The sequence below is a fragment of the Chenopodium quinoa genome, unplaced genomic scaffold (assembly GCF_001683475.1).
Source record: "Chenopodium quinoa cultivar QQ74 unplaced genomic scaffold, ASM168347v1, whole genome shotgun sequence".
In the NCBI taxonomy this organism is placed as follows: Eukaryota; Viridiplantae; Streptophyta; class Magnoliopsida; order Caryophyllales; family Amaranthaceae; genus Chenopodium; species Chenopodium quinoa.
The window spans coordinates 2120632-2139121 of NW_018744072.1; the positions used below are offsets into that span (position 1 = coordinate 2120632).

Sequence of the window (18490 nt, forward strand, 5' to 3'; positions counted from 1 at the left end):
CTTCAAAAGATAACTACGATTGTATAACAGTATAAGAATACAGGATCGTGATGAACAATTAGTTTTAAAGTATGAATTTTTCAGATCTGAAAACTAGAGAAAGAGAGGGTTTCTATTACGTGTGTGGGTAGTAAGGGCGGTTTCTGATTTTTTTTTATTTTTTATGTTTTAAAATTTCATACATCGCTTTTTTGAAGTCATGCTTCCCATCCTTATGATGTAAGTCTACAACCCCCCAATCATTCCTTTTCAGCGTTTCGACTTTTTTCCATGTCGAGAAACTATTTCGACTTAAAAAAGCGTCGATAAAAAGCGGAAATATATTTTTCCACTAACGCCTCATAGACAACATCAAGCCAACAACGTCTAGAAAGTAAGGGATTTGTAGTAGTGATGTGCTGTATCGTGACCGGATACGTCAATGGAACTACCTAGCTGCCTTTTAGTTTTTCATACGTATACCTTTTCTATGTAACCTTGTATTTGTATTGCCATTTTTATTCCAGTTATTTATTTTTTGTATTCTAATTTTGACTAAATTTATATCTTGCATGCATACTAATTAGTATTTGCGCGTTACAAACCAAAACGATAATGTCAAATTTTAAAAACTTAAAATGATAATGTCAAATGTTACAAACTTAAACGATAATGTCAGATTTTACAAACTACTATGATAATGTAAAAAAAGTTCTATAAATAAACTGCCAACAGATCAGTAATCCCTCTTTGACGCCCACTGCCACTGCGCAAGGTCCTCGGCCGTTTTCTGCTTACCGCAGACACAGTGGACGTAGATGATGTGCCCGATCTACTAACAAATCTACTATCTCTACCCTTACACACATCTACCCTATGCGTCTCATACATATCATCAAGCCTCTGACTGAATGGACCGTAATCATCATATGGTTCACTCTGATCGTCCACATCCTCGTCTGCGTCCTCCTCCTCCTCCTCCTCCTCCTCACCATCATCATCTTCATCCTCCTCAGGATGGTGAACCCGTTCTCTGCGAGCCGAGGCCGAAATACCACCCGATCTAACATGCCTGGGCCCCGAGCACTCCATTGAATAGTTTCTACTTCTAATAACTTCCATACTCTTCCCCGCACCAGGTCCAAAATACGATACCTAACTCCATTAAAAAAATTAAAATATATATAAACATAAAAAAAATAACTAACCAAAAAAAATATCAAATAAACAAAAATAATACTAACAAATTGACATAAAAAAAATTAACAAAACACTGCAAAATAAATTAATACAAAATAAAAAGAAAAAAAATTACCAAAATATACAAAAATAAATATAAACATAAAAAAAATTAAAAAATAAATAAAAAAAATACTACAGAGTTGGAAAAAAAAACAAAAAAACATACAAATAATTAAAAAGTAAATATAAACATAAAAAAAATACAACAAATTTGAAAAACAATATAAAAATAAACAAAAAAATATACAATAAAATGAAAATAAAAATATAAACATAAACAAAAAAAATCTGAAAAAATAAATAAATTTTTTTTACAGAAAGCTAAAAAAAAAATATAAACATAAACAAAATAAATAAATAAATAACAAAAAAAAGGGTGGCGGCGCCCAGGCCAGCCGCCAGCCCTATGGTGGCGGCGGCTGGGCAGGACGCCAGAGCCACGGCGGCGCCCTCGCAAAATGCCACCACCGTGGCCCTGGCGTCCCGCCCAGCCCCCGTCGTTGTGGGGTTGCCGTCTGGCTTGGGCGCCGCCACCGTGGCCACGGCGTCCTGGCCAGGCGCCCCGCCCTCTTCGAGGTTTTTTTTTTTAATTTTATAAAAAAAAATTACTTTGCCACCGTGACCGCCTTCCTTCGTCTCCGCCGCCGCCAATTCCTTGCGGTAGAAAGAAGATGGGTGAGAGGCTGGGTGATGAGAGTGTGTGAGATTTTTTTTATATATTAAGGGCAAAAGTGTCAACTCAATGAAAATTTGTGGGCTTTATGTGGAGATTTGCGGGCGATATTTAGCAATCCACCTGAAGAAAAGAGCTAATAAACAAATTAATATAACTGTCTTCATTGTTTTTGTAAGGATATTGTTTTGTTTACTCAATAATCAGACGAAAGGGTTTGAGGGTTGATTTGTGTATTATTTGAGCCTGAGGTAAAGGGGTTTATATAGATTTTAAGGAGTGATTGTATAAACTTAGGACTCTCTAAATAATGATATTATTGTGCTATAATATTAGACAATATTTTTACGTTTGGTAATCGGTATTTGATTCAATATCTAACTCTTCTTGTCAAAAAAAGTATCTAACGTTGATATTACATGTGTTTACAAAATAATAAGCCAAATTTCAATATTAAATACGTAAGTTAGTTCAATTTAAGTACAAAATCAGAATTTTTATCCCTTAAAAAAATAGAATATTAGATGAAATCCATGCAATGCACATTTTTTTTTATAGAATATGTTGTATTATTCTTGGCATCGTTATAACTATCTCAACAAAATTTCTTGGTGAAAATAATTTTTTGTAAGTTATTAAATTAACCTTTCTCATTCTTTGAATTTTTAGATAAAGTTCTTAATATCAAAAGTTTTTTTTTTTGTTTTAAATTACCATTCGTTGTTATATTACAACTAGATGAAGCCGTGCGATGCACGGTTTATTTGTATTTTTTTGCAACTTATATTTTTTCGTATGTTTGTGATAAAATTTGTTACTTTATTTATTCGTTGTACGTAGTATATCATATTTGCATTTAACATTTTTATTTTATTTTAAAATAAATTATGAATTTTCTCTCTTTCATTTTATATTAAGATGAAATTTCTAATATCAAAAGATAATATTTTATATTTAATTAATTAAAACTTTAAAATCTCATTCGCCAATTTTACTTATGACTTTTGAATTATTTAAGTATAAAAGAAATTACAAATCTCTTATTTAATTGAAATTAATGCCTATTTATAATAATAAAAAATCATAAGATGAAATCAATTCATAATAAAGTTTATTATTAGATATGATAAATTTTGTTAACGTAGAAGTTAATCTTTAAGACGAATAAATTATATTTTTATAAAATATTTTATTATAATCACTTGTCATATTATTATTTTTACCTAATCCAATTTTTTTTTAAATATCATTTGAACGTTAATTTTATTTTTTTAAGTTTAATAGTATTTATAAATAAATATATATATATATAAATATATATATATATAAATATATATACATATATATATATACATATATATATATATATACATATATATATACATATATACATATATATATATGTATATATACGAAATAAAATAAATTGCTTCTTTTCTCTTAGATAAAATTTTCAATTTTAAAAGATAGTATTTTATTTTTATAATAAATTTAAAATTTAAATTTTAATCTTACCTGGCGCTTTAAAATAACAATCCTACGTAGAATAATCCTATACATAACGCTCTAAAAATACTAATCCTACATGGCGCTCTAACAATTTTTTAAAAAATCAAAATCCTGGATGACTCTCTAAAATCTTAGGAAAGAAAAATACCCTTTATATAATTGAACGTGATTTTATTTTTTTACTAGTATATTTTTATAAAATATTTTATTATAATCTCTTGTCCTATTTTCATTATTTTTTTATCTAATCCAATTTTTTTTAAATATCAACTGAACGTGAATTTCATTTTTTTTAATTTTAATAGTATTTTTTATATATATACAAAATAAAATAAATTGTTTCTTTTCCTTTAGATAAAATTTCTAATTTAAAAAGATAGTATTTTTTTTTTAATAAATTAAATTTTTATTTTAATCTTACGTTGCGCTTTAAAATAATAATCCTACGTGGCATAAACTTATACATAATGCTCTAAAATTACTAATCCTACATGTTTTTTAAAATTCAAAATCCTAGGTGGCTCTCTAAAATCTTGGGAAAAAACTCCCCTTTATATATATATACTAGTACGTGCCCCGAGCGTTGCTTCGAATACCCATTTAGAGAGTGTATTTATTTGTGGCCATGTTTTTTATAATAATAGAAATAATAATAATAATAATAATAATAATAATAATAATAATAATAATAATAATAATAATATGATTAGCATAAAAAAAATATTGAAACACTTTTTAAGTGAAAAACCCATAAAGTTCTAAGACCTTGCTAACACTGATCTGAATTCACTTCAAGATTCCATTGTATTGTACAGTTTCTATTGTGTCCTAATTTTAGTAGTTTTTTGACTTCTGTAATTTCATTACAAAATCACAAATATACACAAAAATAAAGCTTTGGTGGTAAATCAATAATAGACTAAAAAAAAAATTAATGATACATGACCATATTTATAATTATAATTATGTGGTTATTCGTATATGAGTAAAATTCTATTGTTAATTGGATTTTTAAAAAAATCTATTGTTAATTGGATATCATATTAATTATTTTATGTATACTTTTTTTTATCATAGACAAATCTATCCAATCTAATCTAACGTGACATCTAATCTAAACAAAATAATATGTATTTGTCGCCTACGTGGCTTAACAGTTGACGAAAAACTAGAATGTCAGGTGTCACTGTGTCGTGGCCTGGCTGCGAGACCGACTTTATTTATTAGTGATATACGTGTGATGCAGGTTTGTTTTTATTTTTTAAAACAAATATTTTTCTGTATTTATGTGATAAAATTTGTTATTTTATTCATTGTACATATTATATCATTTAATATTTTTATTTTAAAATAAATTGTGAATTTCTTCTCATTCTATATTACATAAAATTCCTAATTTCAAAAGATAATATATTATATTTAATTAATTTAAACTTAAAATATCATTCGCCAATTTTGTATGTGGTATTGAATTATTTAATTCTAAAAGAATTTAAAAATCTCTTATTTGATTGGTTATCACTAAAATTTATAATCCTACATGGTGCGTTAATTAAGAAAATTTTATCCTACGTGGCTCTTTAAAAACTCGGGAAAAAACTCCCCTTTATATACTTCCTCCATTCTTTCATTATCGCACCATATAAGTTGGGCACAATATTTTTGGTAGTGGAGAAAAGGAAGAGAGATAGAGAAGGGTAGAAGTACAACATTAACCATGTGATTTAAGCATAAACTAAAGTATCAAGTATTAAAAGTAAGGGTATATTGGTATCTGCAATGTGAACAGAGACATTTTGTTTCCTTAAATGAATATGGTGCACCATTTGTAAAACTTCCTTAAAAGGCAAGTGGTGCAATAATTAAAAAACGGAGGAAGTATATACTAATTTTGTGCCCGGGCGATGCCCAGATGGTTGATAAAAGTTTAGGATAAACTTTTTGAATTGAATGTTAAATACGATCATATAATCCCTATTGATAATGCAGGATATTTAGACATAATGAATGGAAATATATTTTATTCAATTGAAATTATTTTTACTGAACTAAAAGTATTTTTACCAAAACAAAAATTATTTTTTCATGATTAAAACTTATTTTCACTAATTCTCTATTATTTTTGTAAATAAATTAAATATATTATAAATGGATCTTATTTTAATGAAATTTTTAAAAAGAATTTTATGATGAAAATAGTACCGAATTATAAAATATTTATTAAAAGTTATGATTAATCTTGTACATATGAAATTTTAGAAGTATATCGATAATAAAACACTATACAACTTTTTTATCTTTAAAAATCTATCCAAACTTCGCTTATTTACCATCATATGTATCACAATAATACCTATTTGTCGCCTACGTGGCGTGACACTTGGCGAAAAACTGAAATGACAAGTGTCGCTGTCTCGTGGGCTGGCTGCGAGACCGACTTTATTTATTAGTGATATGATACTAGATTGAAATCTAATTCGTAATTTTTCCTTACGTAGCGATTGAATTTCAAGTATATCTAATTATCTATAATAAAACAAACTGTAATGCTGTGATTTTGGTAGTTAACCATAAGATTTCAAGGCTTGATTTGAGGAAAAAAAAAAAAAAAAAAAAAAAAAGTGCCTATGTTGTGTGTATGTTTTCCATCCCACTGAAAAGTATCATATTACTAGTTTAACACCTGTGCCACGCACAATAAGTCTAAAACAAATTGTACATTAATAATCCAATTATATATAACAAACAAAAAGATATTGAACAAAATATTGGAGACCTAATTAATTTATGATAATTGATAATATAAAATGTAAACATAAACTCATGAAATTGAGCGAAAAGATAAATAAAAGTAGAATGGTGAATTAAAGGTAGTTGATCACCAATCCCTTTACAATTCTTTATTTTTGCGAATTACACTTTCAATATAACTGACAGCCCGGATGCACGTTCAAATAATTTTCCATTTGATCCGCATACTTATTCCATAAAGTGTTACTCAAAACATTTTTCCTGAAATATTTTTTTAAAAACTGTATAAAGTAGCAATGTTATATTAAGGTTCAAAAAATTTATAATAATTATGCAAATCCTCTAACTAAAAAGTGAGCATGTTAATTGGTTTGCCATCTTTTGTCGAATTGGCATGTTTCTTAATTTATCAGAAATAACTGATAACATTTGTTTAGTAGTATGAAAATTTTATCATAAGAATATATTTATGAATTGATGAAGATGAGTAGAAATTGCAAAGGCAATAGCATATTTATGAACATTAAAAATGGCGTTGATTTCTTTTTTTAATAAAAAATGTAGATTTTATTTACTCAATGTAAAGAATATTCTAGTAGCTTGCTTCGGTAAATCTTGTGCATGATTTTTTTTTTTATGCAAAAGTCTTGTGCATAATATTAGATTACCTTAATGTAAAGATTATTGATTTGATTTACTTAACCTGGATAATAATATCAAAAAATATTCAAGCAGCTTGTTTAGGTAAATCTTGTGCATGATATATAATTTGCTTAATATAAAGAATGTTGATTTGATTTGATTTGATTTAATTAACTTAAAGAAGTTTCTGGCTCGTTTAGTCTAGATCTTATGCAGTGATATTTTATAACAAAGAATATTACAATGACTGACAAATAATACAATGCATGGCAGCATGGTAATATGGCATAGTATATATATTACAATGGCAATACGGTATAGAATCATTGTAGCTTTGTAGGCCAGATCTTATGCAATGATATAATGAATATCACAATGCGTAATAATTAGTATAATGCATGGTAATTTGATTTTTTTTTTTTTTTTTTTTTTTTGAACGGGCATGGTAATATTTCAATCAGAATATATTGAAATTATAAACTTAATATAGATATATATATAAATTATTTTAAGTAAGGGATGGAATATTTTAATCAAAATATAGTGAATATTTTATATAAGGAATGAATTAAAATAGCTCCTATCACAAAAAGAAAAAAAGAAAAAAAGAATTGAAATAGCTCAATCAATAAATAAAATATTTCAATCGAAATATATTAAAATTATAAACTTAATATACATATATAAAGATTATTTTAAATAAGAGATGGAATATTTCAATCAAAATATAGTGAATATTTTATATAACGAATGAATTGAAATAGCTAAAAAGATGAGTGTTGGAGGGAAAATAACAGGAATTGACACGTATTATTACTAGTGTCTGTTTTAGTACTATGTTATTGATTAGTGGCTAGTGCTTCATGTGTTTGGCCTATCATGCGACATTTAATCTACTTCCTTGTTCCAAATTAGATGACACGTTTCTTTTATCAAGTTTGTAAATGTAAAAGTTCAATCGAAAATATCTTTAATTATCTTATTGTAAAAAATATTAAAAATTATATTTTAATTAAGTACACATTGAAATGAATCTAACAAGATCCCACATGACTATGTTTTTTTTATATCTATAAATCACAAATATTGGTCTAAACAAAGCTAATAAATAGTGTCAAAAGTCAAAACGTGTCATCTAATTTAAAATGGAGAAAATATATATAAATTTAAAAGTCTGTTTTAATCACGTTGTTCCAAAACTAAAATACTCAAATTCTATTTAGTTTAAAATAAATAAATTAAATTAAATATAACCACTTTAATAATTATCCATCCCCACTAACTCTTTCAACTACTTTTTTTTTTCTTGTAAATATATATCCCATATATTACCACAAGTACATTCTAATTTTTCAAATGCTACAGGAAAGGAATTGCACCATTTGAAAAATTTTGTTTAAGATGAAAGGATAAAATTGAATTAGTTGTCAATTTAACACTAAAAAGGTCTTGAAAGGGTTAATATCTCTTTCTTACATTTCGAATCATGAGTTTTTTTTTTAGCCCTAATTAGCAAGCTAGGCCCTTTGGGAATAGGGGGTTTTTAAGGGAATCCTCACTCCAAAATTTCTCAGATTTGATCTCACAACCTTGGCAGACTTTTCTACTACACCAAGCCATAATTGATTCCCACTCATGAGCAATTGGCTAATATATCCTCTGAAGTTTTCTCTCTTGCAAGCTATTCTCTTTATATTGTGAGATGTAAACTTTCTCACTGTATAATTCCGTCATTTTGATTAAAGGTTTTCAATACTTCTTATAATTGTTATGAAAAAAAATAATATATATATATATATATATATATATATATATATATATATATATATATATATATTTGTTTGCTTTATTTACTCCTATTGTTTTACACATAAACAATTGCCAAGCTAAGGGGCGTATATCTTGAGTTGTTAGCGAAGGAAGATTTGATCTTGAGCCTCGTTTTACCTGAACACAAATATTGTAAGCTAAGCTGAGATGTGTCCGAGAATACTCAATTCCATGCCTAAGTTAAGTTAATTGTGAGACAAAAATGTGTTTATGATCTTTACGATATACGTGCATCACTGTGATAATTACATGGTAGTTGTGCTTTGGGCCTCTTGGGCCGTCGGACTGCCTTGCTGGGTCTAATTAATGATTAACTTTGGACTTGTACATAAGCTTTGGACTTTGACATGGGCCTTTGGACATTTAGATGCCCAAATGGGGTAAAAATTCTAATGTAGTCCACAATTTTTTTTAAATGGATGGCTGAGATTGCTTGTTTTTTTTAATTATCTTTAATTAGTAATTTTTTAAAAAATTATTTTTTATTTACTTTTATTTCCAGAATTTCGAAAATATCAAAAAATAATTTCTGAAAGATAAAAATATATTTAAAATAATTAAAAAATTATTTTTAATTAAAATTACTTATTAGAAATTACTAAAAAAAAAACAAATAATCTTAGAATCATCTCAAATGGGATAGCCATTTGCGCACCCAAACACCTTTATTATCATCTTTTGCACGTCATAAGTATCCAATTATTACAACGATGATTTTTTTTAATATATAATATCATATTGAGTATCTCTTTAGCACAAATTTAAAATTGTTTTGTAAAATATTTGATTGAAACGAAAATCGGTTTCCATAGGTTGACTTTTCTGCGTGACGACTAACAAGATTGAGAATAAATTATGGGTATGGCACCATGCGAGACATTCATTCATATTCACGTTGAATATCTTCTACTAATAAAATGTACATTATGTCATTTTGATGTCAGATTATGTCATTATCTAGAAACATAGAATTACATAAATACATTGGAATTTGTCTAATAATGGGTTACTTAAAAAAATTGTAATAACCAAAATAATATTGAATGTTCATAATTATCTGGATCGATAAGCAATCAAATTATTTCAATTCAAACATCAATATATTATTACTGAATCAGTTTAAAATTAGTAATTTTAGATATTCTCAAAAGAATTTTTCAGTTTTGTAGGTTATATATTTTTTGTTTTGGTAAAAATATTTATTGAGTCAAAGTGATAGATTGTTGTTTTATGATGATATTGCTAGATTAATCAATGAGTGATATTTTTTTTTTTTTTTTTTTTTGGGTCATGTTCAAAGGGCGGGTAATGCAATACATTGGCATACCTTAATCGCTCTGAATTTGTATGATTAGACATGTTCCTCAAAGTTTTACAACATTGACGGATCTTGATTTATTTTCATAAAATTATCCATTTATATCCCACATTTTCCTCTAAAAGAAATCATTAATTAAGATGCAAAACAAATACAATAGCGAAACTTTTTGGGTAGCCACCGAAAAGTCTTCATATACATTAAATTTATATTAAGAATTAACGTGAATGCAATCTTAGCTATCGTAATAAATTGATGAAATACTGTGCGTGCATTGCGGCTTTATAGAACTAGCTAATTTAATGCCCAGCTTGTTATCAATAAAGAGAAGTCTTCGACCAAACATTACTTCATTAAAATCATTTTTCTGATTTCGGTTAATGTAAATTGCAATTCTCTTAGTGGTAGCCTAGTAATTGTCTTTATTTTATACACTTATGTGTTATGTATATAAAACCCTAGTTACTATCAAATGCTTGGTCTAACGATTTAGACGTTGGACCAAATAAATATCCAACTAATAAAACAGGAAGTACTTGCTGTACTTGGTATATTAACTTGTTTTGACTAAATTCCTGTATTCTCCATAGTAACTTATTAAATTTATAAACACCATTTCCATGGAATTTCGTTACATCCATTACATATTATATATAAACCCCCTGCAAATAATAACGTAGCCGTAAGCTTACAAGCTACAAATCAGTTAGAACATATATTTGCCTAAATTATCCTCTCTCTGATATATATAATGAGTTCCTACAACTTTCAAGCCCCTTCTAAGGTATCCCAGTATCCGCCTGAAGGAGAATGGAGCACCGGCTTTAATGACTGTTGCCTTGATCGCAATCATTGTAATGATTTAGCTCAGCTCCTTCCTCGTTTTGTTTCTCCTTCCATTAATTTCCTACATTTACTTTGTTCCTTATATGTATGACTTGTGTTGTAACAAATTGTGTCGATATCAGCTAGTTAAGTTAGTATAGTCTTGAAGGGCAATCATATAATCGAATCTCGTGTAATCAATGACTTGTAATTCTTCAATTTTGTAGGTTTGAAGACATGTTTTTGCCCTATGATCACCATGGGAGAGATTGCAGAAATTATTGATGGGGGCACAACAAGTAAGCAATAAAATACTAGTATAGTATAGTATATTTTCTTTGATCTTTGACATTCTATTAGTTGGTCACGGTAGCGTTACATCATGCATGTTGTATGGTTCTTTTTTAATATGCCGTCTTAACCGCTTTATTTTTCTTTCATATGCTGTTCTGTCATAGATTATCCGATATATAATTCCTTGATGATGATGATTTTTAGTTGACTACAAGATTTTGAACAATAGTTAATTACATAACGTGGATGTCTTGTTGCAAAATTCATCACCGGGCATATACACTTGGTCAATAGTCAATACAAGAAATGCTTGGAACTAGCTCAAATTATTATCTTAAAAATAAAAAAATAAAAACCAAGTCGATGTAACGAATAATTTACTAATTTTCAATGATTAAAGCGCTATGTGTGATGCCACACATATGAGCCTTACGAGCTCAGGAGGTGTATGTACTTGTATTGGAAAACAACACTATATTTTGCAAATGTTGAAGAAATTTACCAAACAATACATGTAAGTATATTCCACATTGAGAAAAGAAGAGAGTTAAACACTGCCGTATAGTTTTAAAATGGAACCTCTTTGGACTTGTGAAGTGGAATCTCTCTTGACGACGGTAAGTGATTTTTTTGTAAGTATACCTTGATAAGTGTTTGTTGAACCAAATGTCCAAATATAATAGTAGCAAACTAGATAGTAATTCTGTGACTTGTGTCTATCACTTATCGATAAACCAGATCTGAAACTATATATAATATGCCGCACCTTTTTATTTGATTGTTAATGTAATTTCTTATATCAACTAGATTAGCTACCTAAGACATGGGATCAGATTCTGTCTATGTCATTGTCGTAATTTGTGACTCTCCCTATATTAAAACATAACCAAAAAGCAAAAAAACTGTTGCTGATGGTTGTATGGTTACTTATATATAGCCCAGCAGAAAGCATGCTGCCTTTATACTTTTCTTCCTACCGGATGGAAAGCAATGTACGCAGCTGGATATAGGAGAAGACTCAGGGAAATGTTTAATTTGCCACAGGAGCCACACAATGATTGTCTTGTTCATGAATGTTGCTGTGTGTGCGGCCTTACCCAAGAGTACCGTGAGCTTAAGAATCGTGGAGCTGATCCTTCCTTAGGTACGCTAATCTTTTACTCCCTCGATCTGGAATTAATAACCCCACGTGATTAAAATTATACCATGATTTTAGTAGTTTTATATGTTTATATCTTTTATCGAGTATAATATGAGATCCATTCTTCTTTCTCCTCAACATTTTTGAATAGGTTGGCAAGGAAATGTGGAGAAATGGAATAGGGAAGGACTCAGAGAGCCACCAATCCCAACTCGCATGGCTCGTTGCTAGCTAGCCCTGCTTCATTCCCTCATTATCTACCACCTAAACATTGTACAAACATATGTAATCTCGTTTATTACTTGTTTGTTTATGTATAATTGTGTTACTATATCTGAACTAGTTTCGTCTTTATCAAACATGAAGCTTAATATTTTGATTGGTTCGATGCTTTGTTTGCCAAAGCAGTCGTTAGTTGTACAAATTACAAATGTCTAATTGTGTATTATTTTAAAAGTGTTAATTACGTATGACTCTAATTCTACAAAATGTATGGTGTCCGTTTATGGCTTGTATCAGTTTGTTCATTCTGTCATGATTTACTTGTATATAATTGCTTGCATTTTTTATTTTTTTTTTGAAAGATACGCCGTAGACCCTTAATGAGCCTCTAGGGATCAAAGTATCAAACCCGATCATTCGTACACTGGTTAAGTGTTGTATATAGACTCACACGTTCGTATTTGTACCTAAGCTAATACAGTAAAGAGTTATTGAAACTGTCTTAACACCCAAAAATAAGATTGTAAGTAAATAAGAGTAAGAGAAGATTAAAAGTATAGTCGTATAGATCAAGGCAACCGTGAATGAAAGATGCTTACGCGTTATTATTTTTACATTAGTTTTCAAGGACACCCAGGAAAAAAACAAACCCCAAGACATCATCACTATTTTAGCAAGTTTTACACAATGCATTGCAACTAGTTATAATACCTTAAATTACATGACTTCCTTCTTGTTAGCAAAAGAACTTACATAGCCGTATAGTACTGCGTTACATAGCCGTGTACACTAAAAATTAGTGTTGTCAGAATTGATCTAAACACTGCAGAAGCAGCAACTAAGTCGAGTAGCATATAACTAAGAAGTTGGCAATAGGTAGCAACAATGGCCAAGATCTAAGCATTACAGTTCTTGGGACGGGCTAGCCATAGAGAGCTAAGTGCCCTAAGACGTGTAGTATAGTCATGGATCACAAGAAGTGCCCGAGCTGCTTGACGAGTTGTCAGAATGCGATGCAGCTGTTGCAAAGTCTGCTGTCGTAAAAGATCAGCCTAACATGAAGAATAAAGTAGAAGTTAGCATTATTGTTTACTCTTATCCGGCAATCAAAATCTCTTGTTTATTTATATGAGATTGTATACCTGATGAACAAAGTTCTCTAGTGTGGCAAGCTTGCCCATTGCAATCGCCATTTGGCCCATGTAATCGGCGACAACTCCAGTATTAGTAGGACTGAGGCAGTTTGCAGAAAGTGTATCGACAAGAGATTGTTGCAGCGCTTCCATTCCTTGGGACAAAGCATCCTCGGCTTGTTGAGAGGACTGCTGTAAATTGCATACTCCCAGCAACTGCTGCTCTGTGAGAGGTTCAAGGTGGTTCACTAGTATCTGATGTTTCAAAACAGCACAAACTAATTAATAATTGCACATTAATTCAGCTGAAATGAAGAGGGGAGAAAAGAAACTAATGTTTGGGTGCTCAATAATAATGACCTTAAGCAATTCTGAAGATCGAAATCCACCTAGCCACATAAAACACCTCTCAGCCGGAGTCTGCCACATGCCAGACAGCAAATGAAATATATCTGCCTTTGCACCTATGGCTTTGATTCGGAATAGTTCATCATAGTGTGACATTAAACTGTCAACAAGAACTCGGAGTTCATCATCGCACACATGAGAATTTAGAGCTGATCTTGTGTCATTGATCAGCCTTTGATGCTTGTCAAGCCAATTCCCATAATGCACATCAAATGCCACAACTCCTACAGTACAAAAGGAAAAGATAAGGTGAACACAAATAAGGGAGGTCAATGCAATGTAAAAAATTGTATTGAGGGTTGGCTACCGGCTAATCATATTATGTCATAGGTTGACTTGTTTATTGTAGACCGACATTCTAATTATTTTGTTATGGATGACATTTTACATATACTCCGTATTGAGGAGTGGGTGACTTGTTGCCCGTCTCACTCATAAAGACCATTAGAAAGAATAAGAGTGGAGTATGTTCGATTCTAACTATTGTTCTGTACATTGCATTTGCAAGGTAATCAGAAATTCGAAAGGGGTATTCGCAGGACCTTTACAGGAATGGGTATGGGTACGGGTACTTTTTGTACAATTCAGTAACATTATCATAGAAGATAGTAAAAGTAATTACCATTAGTTCCCAGTGAATGACCTGGCTCACTTCCAACACCCGAGACCATGAAACCCTGCACTAAAAAAATCAGACATTAATGTATTAAAGTGTATGAAGCAAGAATTGAAACAGGACAATTTATAGTACAGGAACTGCACCTGCTGACGAGCTCTTTCGAGCTCTTGTTCTAATTGTGCAAGCTTCAGTCGACTGCTCTCTAATTGTTGAACATATGCCTATAAGAAACAAAAATATGAAATGGCTAATACAATTTATAATTAAATTCAATGATTGGTACCAAATAAGTTCCATTTTGAGACTTTATATAAGCTGATATAGTCTGTACCCCTCACGGCCTCACCGCTACCCCCTTAGCAACACGAACACATGCCCCTAGCACAGATGCACCTTTGTAGATGAGACATGGGCTGAGTGTAGTTTTCTAATGCCTGAGAATACGAGATCATGAATCGCTTACAGTTAATTAAACATTATCATGTCAAGATATTCACTTAGGTACCTTAAATTATATTAGCGGCTTTATATTATTTTATTCTAGTGCTCAGTACTCTTTCACTAGCCTGATTTACCTTATAACCTCTCTGGCTGGTAAAAAATAAAAAGGCCAAAAGATGCAGAAACAAAGTACGAACTTCCCTTGTAAGATACTAGCCTAACAAAGGGAACAGTACAGGAAAGTCAGAAAGACAAATAGATGAACCATTTTGAAGTTGAGACATGCAAATTTTCGGTACAAAAAGATTCTATTTATGAGTTCTTGGATTTACAGGCTTACAGAGAAACTGTATAGTAATGCAAGTGTGCAATAAACCTTGAAGTACTCTTGTTTGACACAAGAGGACTTCACATGATGGAACAGAAATGGTACTTGGAGCATCAAGAATTATTGACAAGTACAGTTTTGTACTATTGCAAGAGCTTATTAGATAGTTCGACATTTCGTATTAACAGCATTAAGATAAAAAAACATGTTGATTTAACGAATAAGCATTCGGGCAAGAAAAAAATTCTACTCCGTAACATTGTCCCAACCCCTAAAGGACCATGGATTATAGTTTTGACATTAATTTCTATGCACTCTGTAATGCTTAATCTAATTAGTGGCATATTGGAAAATTCAAGAATTATTCTTGTTATGTTAGGAAATGTGACACAATTTTCAAACGTTAGAAAATAGTATACGACCATCAATTTTGGACAGATAGTGTCAAGCATAACAATTATAATTAGAGAAGATATAAAACAAGGCGGTGTTAGGATAGAATGGATTCTGATTAGATAATGATTACCTTCTTTCTCAAACGACTCTTTCTTGCAGCTTCTCGATTCTGAGCAAGTCTCCTAAGAGTCTGAGGGAATAAAAGAGGATTAACAAATCCACAATATTATTTGAAAGGTAAGAGTAAACAAAGGCATGTATATCAAACTATGGCGTGTTATATCTAGCTATATAACCTTTTGGTCATCTGTCTTTTCCTTGGATTGATCTGTTGAGTCCACCACTGCTCCATTCTGAATTACTCGATACTGAGTCATGGGATGCATTAGAAAAGAAATGAAGAGAAGTGGTTAACGACACACAAAAATGTGTTGAAATTTTGTTGGAATTTCACAATGCATTCATATGGACGTACATGATGCTTGTATTATTTAATTACTATAACAAAAGCTCGCTTTTTAAAATTATGGACCTAATAAACATACCAAGTCATCTTTTATTAATTCAAGCTATTTTAAAGAAAATTTGTGTGACATATTTAAAGGGTAATTAAGGAAGCACGGTAATTTATTTATTTTTGACAATAGCAAAGCACGGTAATTATGAAGTAGCTATATGCAAGGAGTATTAACTTAATATGTTGTATAGTTGACCAAAATGTACAGTGATAAGTATACGTGATTCGATCCTTGTACACTTAAGACTTTACTAATAATAACGAGAAGGTTGAGGACAACTCCTTTTTTGAGTTTTTTCCCATATCCTTTCATTGCATTGTAATAAGAGATCCTACAAAAATCGAACTTCTAAATTTAAGGTTACACGATGTAACCCTTACCAACTACACCAAGCACTACGCGGTTGAAGCATCAAACAAACATAAGTTGTCATAAAAATCCAAGGTCTCAGGTAATATAAGTTGGCATATAGTAAATTTGTCCACCAATGTCCTTAACATAACATTGGAAAAAACAACCAAATTAAACTCACATTATTCAGACAAAACAAACATGAAATTCGAGAAATACAAAACCAAGACAAAACACAACCAAAATCCAAACTAGCTCAAAAATCTAGCCAAACTTTTAAGCATGATGTACAATCACAATAAAGCAACAACACCAACACCATTACACCATAATACATTACATACTTGTATTAATGTAAACTAAGGTACAAAATCATATGACAACAATAAAACTAAACATTATAATAAAATTATGGTTGGTTTAATGCTGCACAAAAAATAAGAGAGAGACAAATAGAAAATAAAAAAAAAATTAAAAAAAAACCTGATTTCTGTCATCAGTGTCAACATCTGTAGAGGTATCAGTCTGTTGGCTGGTATCTGCCATTGCACCAGACTCACCCCAATACTCTAACTGCCTGTTTCCCACCACCCCTCTCTTTTCTACTACCACCTCCCCTGCCTCCACCACCCGAGTGTTCGCCAAGGTCACCGTCGCCGCTGTTGTTGTTGCAGCCAAGTAATTATTCTGCCATAATTACACAAAAAAAAAAAAAAAAAATATCCCAAAAATTACACAAATTCTTAAAATGAAATTAAAATACTGGGTATTGTTCAATTTTGCATAAACTATAAGAAAAAAACAAAAAAAAAGATACCGCATTTGCGGCTTCAAAAGGTAAACTTGAAGGAAAGGCGATGTTGTTTGATCTTAGACCACAAAGACCACCTATGAACAACAGAAACAGAACAATGAAAGTTGTTAGAAAAAATAAATATTATGAAAAGTAAGGTTTTTTTTATTATTAATTATTTGAAAGTTTATTTAAAGAGTTAAATAGAGAAGGTGAGTTTACTTCGTCTTAAATCAACCGCATCTTGTTGGTGGAAAACAACTGGGTGTTCAAGCCCACCTATGTTGCGCGAACTACTTTCATCTCCCCTGTTTTTCACAAAAAACAGAACACACCATTAATAAAACCAGAACTCGGATCAAATCCCGTCTACATCATTTAAAATAAGGGAGAAGGGAGGAGGGGGTTGAAGAAAAAGACCTGAAAATGTAAGTTGGGTGGTGGTACAATTCTCTAAAGCTTTGCATTTTTGTTGCTGTTAATCTGAGCTATCGTTGTCAATTTTTGAAAAAGATGGAAGTGTAAATTCAGGTAGCTTGGTTACATAACAATGACATAAATAAATTGTGGCATTTAAAAAAACAAAATAGGGAAATGTAATGATTGAGAAAGGAAAAAAAGAGGAAAGTACAGAAACATGGATAAAGGAAGATATAATTGCATAGAAAAATGTCAAAATTTTTGGAGTGTAAAATCATAACAGTAAAGCACCTCTGACCAGGGGATTGCGTATCAGAACCATAGCAGCTAAGATTGAGGTGGGTCTTTTTAGAGTTTTGGCTATCAAATTTCTAATATTGTAAATTAATTATTGCAAATCTTAATGCTTTATTTGTAAATACATGCAACATCTTGACTTTTGCATTACTCCGAAGTATGTTTTAGTCTAACAAATTGCATATTTAAGAAATCCTTGGATTGAGGGAGATATATTACAAGGGTAATAAAAGTCAAAGTAAGCAAAATAAAAGTGAATGTAGAGAAGGAGGAGATAGTGATGATGTGATTGTAAGGAAAATTACTTATTGATGGTATAGTATGAGGCGAAGAAAAAAGAACTAATACCCTCATTTTTGG

At 30.5% G+C, this 18490-nt stretch overlaps 2 protein-coding genes across 2 annotated transcripts; one reads left to right on the top strand and one right to left on the bottom strand.

Moving 5' to 3' along the window:
• The first annotated feature begins 10562 nt into the window (after window positions 1-10562).
• Window positions 10563-12604, top strand: LOC110691248 (protein PLANT CADMIUM RESISTANCE 3-like). The gene is made up of 4 exons (XM_021868160.1): window positions 10563-10798; window positions 10997-11068; window positions 12001-12207; window positions 12356-12604. Exons 1-4 carry the CDS (start codon window positions 10696-10698, stop codon window positions 12433-12435), a joined length of 462 nt encoding a protein of 153 aa, XP_021723852.1. The 5' UTR covers window positions 10563-10695; the 3' UTR covers window positions 12436-12604.
• Window positions 12605-13007: 403 nt separating this feature from the next.
• Window positions 13008-18113, bottom strand: LOC110691246 (transcription factor TGA2-like). The gene is made up of 11 exons (XM_021868159.1): window positions 17834-18113; window positions 17636-17721; window positions 17438-17508; window positions 17104-17307; window positions 16048-16119; window positions 15882-15941; window positions 14730-14807; window positions 14590-14644; window positions 13920-14191; window positions 13569-13814; window positions 13008-13478 (listed from the first exon to the last, which is right to left on the bottom strand). The coding sequence occupies exons 1-11, from the start codon at window positions 17878-17880 to the stop codon at window positions 13323-13325; spliced, it is 1347 nt and encodes a 448-aa protein (XP_021723851.1). The 5' UTR covers window positions 17881-18113; the 3' UTR covers window positions 13008-13322.
• Window positions 18114-18490: the final 377 nt, after the last annotated feature.

What these genes read in the sequence shown, in the direction of transcription:
- LOC110691248 (XM_021868160.1), top strand. Translation starts at nt 10,696, where the DNA reads ATGAGTTCCTACAACTTTCAAGCCCCTTCTAAGGTATCCCAGTATCCG. An exon ending in TATTGATGGGGGCACAACAA is followed by an intron (nt 11,069 to 12,000) that starts GTAAGCAATAAA and finishes ACTTATATATAG; the next exon opens with CCCAGCAGAAAGCATGCTGC. An exon ending in TGGAGCTGATCCTTCCTTAG is followed by an intron (nt 12,208 to 12,355) that starts GTACGCTAATCT and finishes ATTTTTGAATAG; the next exon opens with GTTGGCAAGGAAATGTGGAG.
- LOC110691246 (XM_021868159.1), bottom strand. Translation starts at nt 17,880, where the DNA reads ATGCAAAGCTTTAGAGAATTGTACCACCACCCAACTTACATTTTCAG. An exon ending in AAAAGACAGATGACCAAAAG is followed by an intron (nt 15,942 to 16,047) that starts GTTATATAGCTA and finishes TTATTCCCTCAG; the next exon opens with ACTCTTAGGAGACTTGCTCA. An exon ending in TCATTCACTGGGAACTAATG is followed by an intron (nt 14,192 to 14,589) that starts GTAATTACTTTT and finishes TTTGTACTGTAG; the next exon opens with GAGTTGTGGCATTTGATGTG.